Genomic DNA, 2,998 nt, shown 5'->3' on the forward strand with positions numbered 1-2,998 from the left:
GTTTCTTCCTGTTCAAAGGGAGTTTTTCCTCTCCACTGTCGCTACAAGCATGCTTAGTGTGAGTGATTGCCTTCAAGTCAACGAGTCGATGCAATCAACTGGTTTTCCTTAGATAGAAAACTTTGAATCAATTTCACTGGATGATCTGGTTGAACTGTAAAGTGTCTTGAGATGATATGTTGTGAATTGGCGCTATAGAAATACACTGAATTGAATAAAATTGATTGCGACTGCAATTATTGTTTTAATTTTTTAACTGATTAACACTAAATTAATTAAATCACCGCAGTTTTAGGTATAGATAATGATCCATTGATCATTCCCTGCTGACCGGATTTTTCCTTTAAAGTCCAAGATATTTCAGTTTGCATCGTTAAAAAATGGGATAAAAACTTTGTTGTTTTTCTTTGTTTACTTGGTTTTTAAATTACTGTACAATATTTCTTTGTAGTGAGCGGATGTTAATAAAAATATCTCGTGTGTGGTTGTGTGTCTACTTGTATAAGGGTAAAATATGTAATAAACAGGAAAGCTATAACTACAAATATTACCTTTAATTGTATCATCAAACATGCTGAAGATTGAAAAGGACCATGAAAGAGAAAGTAATATGAGCCGTTTTAAAACAGACACACGTTAACTACTCTCTGTGCACATCACATATCTCAATATTATATCTCACATTTTCAATATAACCAGGGCCCAATATGTCAACAATGACTTCATGCTCCTCTGCACTTCTTGTTTGCTATGCTTTTCTCTCCAACTCGCATTTGGACCCTTCTCTGTGCTCATGTCAACTTTTGTCAATTTGAAGGTGAAAACAATCTGAAAACATCAACTTTGATTGGCTACTTTTCCATAAATCCCACCTCTTGAGACAGTTTTTTTTCTTTCTACTTGTCTCTATGAACACTAGCAAAGCATATTCAGGCTAATAGTTGTCTTCAAGAGAAGATTTTTTATTGATAACCAAACGTTATCTTTGTCAACAGCTAACAGTTTTATAAACACAATACTGGTCATAAAAGGAAAAGTTTTTAGCAGTAAAAGCAAACTGATAGTAAATATCTGTGGCCTGTAATAAATGAGGGATCATTTAAGTCTCATTTTCCTAAGCATTAAAGTCGTAGGGAAGCGGCTGTTCCAAACGCTGCAGTTCCAGATTCTCCCCAACTGGTGTTTTACTTTACACGAGTGAATAAAGTGAATGCGAATGGTCATTTATCAAGGGAGCGGGATTGTTGTGGCGGAAGGTTTGCAAGCAAGTTTGATTGTGGGCGGTTTGTTGGAAGCATCTTGCTAACCAGTTAGCAACTTAGTGCTAGTAGGTTCCCAATAGGAAATTCCATTGGGACCAAGTAGCACTAAATTGGTGACTTAGACACAACACTGTCAAGGAAGCTCAATTTAACCCAACTGATCGAAAAAAGCTGTTTTTTGTAATTTCTCTGTTCTTTTCTGGATATAAGCTCAACATTTTTTATTTCCCTATTCTATATTTATCTCATCTTGAAAGGTATTGAACACAAATTAAGTACATTAGATACTCTGTATCATTATTAATACGATGCGGGGAAATATTTTGGTACCCACCTCAAAAACAGTCTTTGCAGCATAGCCTTGGACGTCGTCCTGGTTAATGACGATCTGGATCACACGGTACCACACCTCTTCACTCACATAGTCGCCAGCGATGCGGATCAGGTTGAGAATGGTGTCTACGTACCAGGTGTAGTCCACCGCATATTTCTCTGCCAGGATCGCCACCTTCAGCACCTGTGGGTGACAGTTCAGCGGCTGAGGAGAGGATCTTCCTCTCAGAGACTTAATGCTGAACGGGTAAGTTTTCAATGGCCTACGATCTCCTCTCTGATGGAGTAGTCTGCCGTCTCCAAATAGCTCAGCATCTCTGCTACGATCTGCTTGGAGTTGCTGCGGTCACACATGGCGTAGAGCAGGTCAACGGCCCGCTGGCGGACGCTCACGTCTCTCTCAGTCTGCATAAAGAAAACAAGAAGCAAAGACTTTAACTTTGGATCCTAAGGAGGTCTTCTGTCGGGTGAGCATACCCCGTCAGACCAGCATACCCATAGTCAATACGCATGCGCAAGACATCAGATTTGTGTTTCTCCCTTCAGTTTTTTTTTTAACAGCAGGGGGAAATCCACCCTGGCCGCATCTTGACGTCGCCTTTGGTCAGACCCATCATGTGGTCCAGAAGCTCACCTTCAGGGCGTTGATGACAGTCTCTATGTGCGTCTTCACAGCCTCGTGGGAGAACTCGGAGCTGGCCAGCGTACACATGCTCTCCAAGGCCAGGTAACGGAGGTTGGTCTCCCTGTGCTGCAGGAAATGGCCCAGCTGGTTGCAGGCTCGGACCAACAGGTTGGGTTCGCTGAGAGACAAAAAACAAAAACAGCTTTGACTTCAGGACGCAATAAACAAGCCAGATGCCAGCACTGACAGAGGGGGCGTCCCCTGTTCCCCCTACAGTTAGACCATCATCACAGGCAATGAATTTCACTCACTTGCACTTGTTTTGGACCCTAGCACTCGGTTAAGCGCATTCACGTGTAAGGTTAGTGTGTCCCAATGGTTATAGGAGCTAGGGAGAAGTGCCCTTCGACCCTTAAATTGATCCCTTCAGATTGAGTGAGGTTTGGAGCCAACTTGGGAATGAGGTGACTTCCCAGAATACTTTGCAAACTCATTCAACAAGACGAGAAATGGCATCCCGCCGTGGGATAGACATGCGCAAATGTGAGTATATTTTAACAATTAACTAAGCATTTTAAAAAGAATATGTCGGAATATCTTAGTTAGATTTATATGTTATATTACCGTATTCTCACGACTATAAGGCGCACTTAAACGTCTTTTTTTCCCCTCAAAATGTGCGGTGCGCCCTATGGTGCGGTGCGCCCTATGGTGCGGTGCGCCCTATGTGTGTTGTAACTGCGACTTTTGAGACCACCTCATTGAGGAGATGATGAAA

The 2,998-nt window shown here is 41.9% G+C and overlaps 1 protein-coding gene across 1 annotated transcript in view; it reads right to left on the minus strand.

Moving 5' to 3' along the window:
* Positions 1-2,998, minus strand: part of LOC107101473 (AP-2 complex subunit alpha-2-like) — a 45,557-nt gene that overhangs the window by 18,717 nt on the left and 23,842 nt on the right. The window contains exons 8-10 of the mRNA XM_015400411.1: positions 2,230-2,398; positions 1,863-2,000; positions 1,597-1,779 (exon numbers count right to left, since the gene is read on the minus strand). Coding sequence (XP_015255897.1) covers positions 1,597-1,779; positions 1,863-2,000; positions 2,230-2,398 — 490 coding nt within the window. The remainder of the gene's footprint in view (positions 1-1,596; positions 1,780-1,862; positions 2,001-2,229; positions 2,399-2,998) is intronic.

Source organism: Cyprinodon variegatus, unplaced genomic scaffold, assembly GCF_000732505.1.
Source record: "Cyprinodon variegatus isolate N-32 unplaced genomic scaffold, C_variegatus-1.0 Scaffold1100, whole genome shotgun sequence".
In the NCBI taxonomy this organism is placed as follows: domain Eukaryota; kingdom Metazoa; phylum Chordata; class Actinopteri; order Cyprinodontiformes; family Cyprinodontidae; genus Cyprinodon; species Cyprinodon variegatus.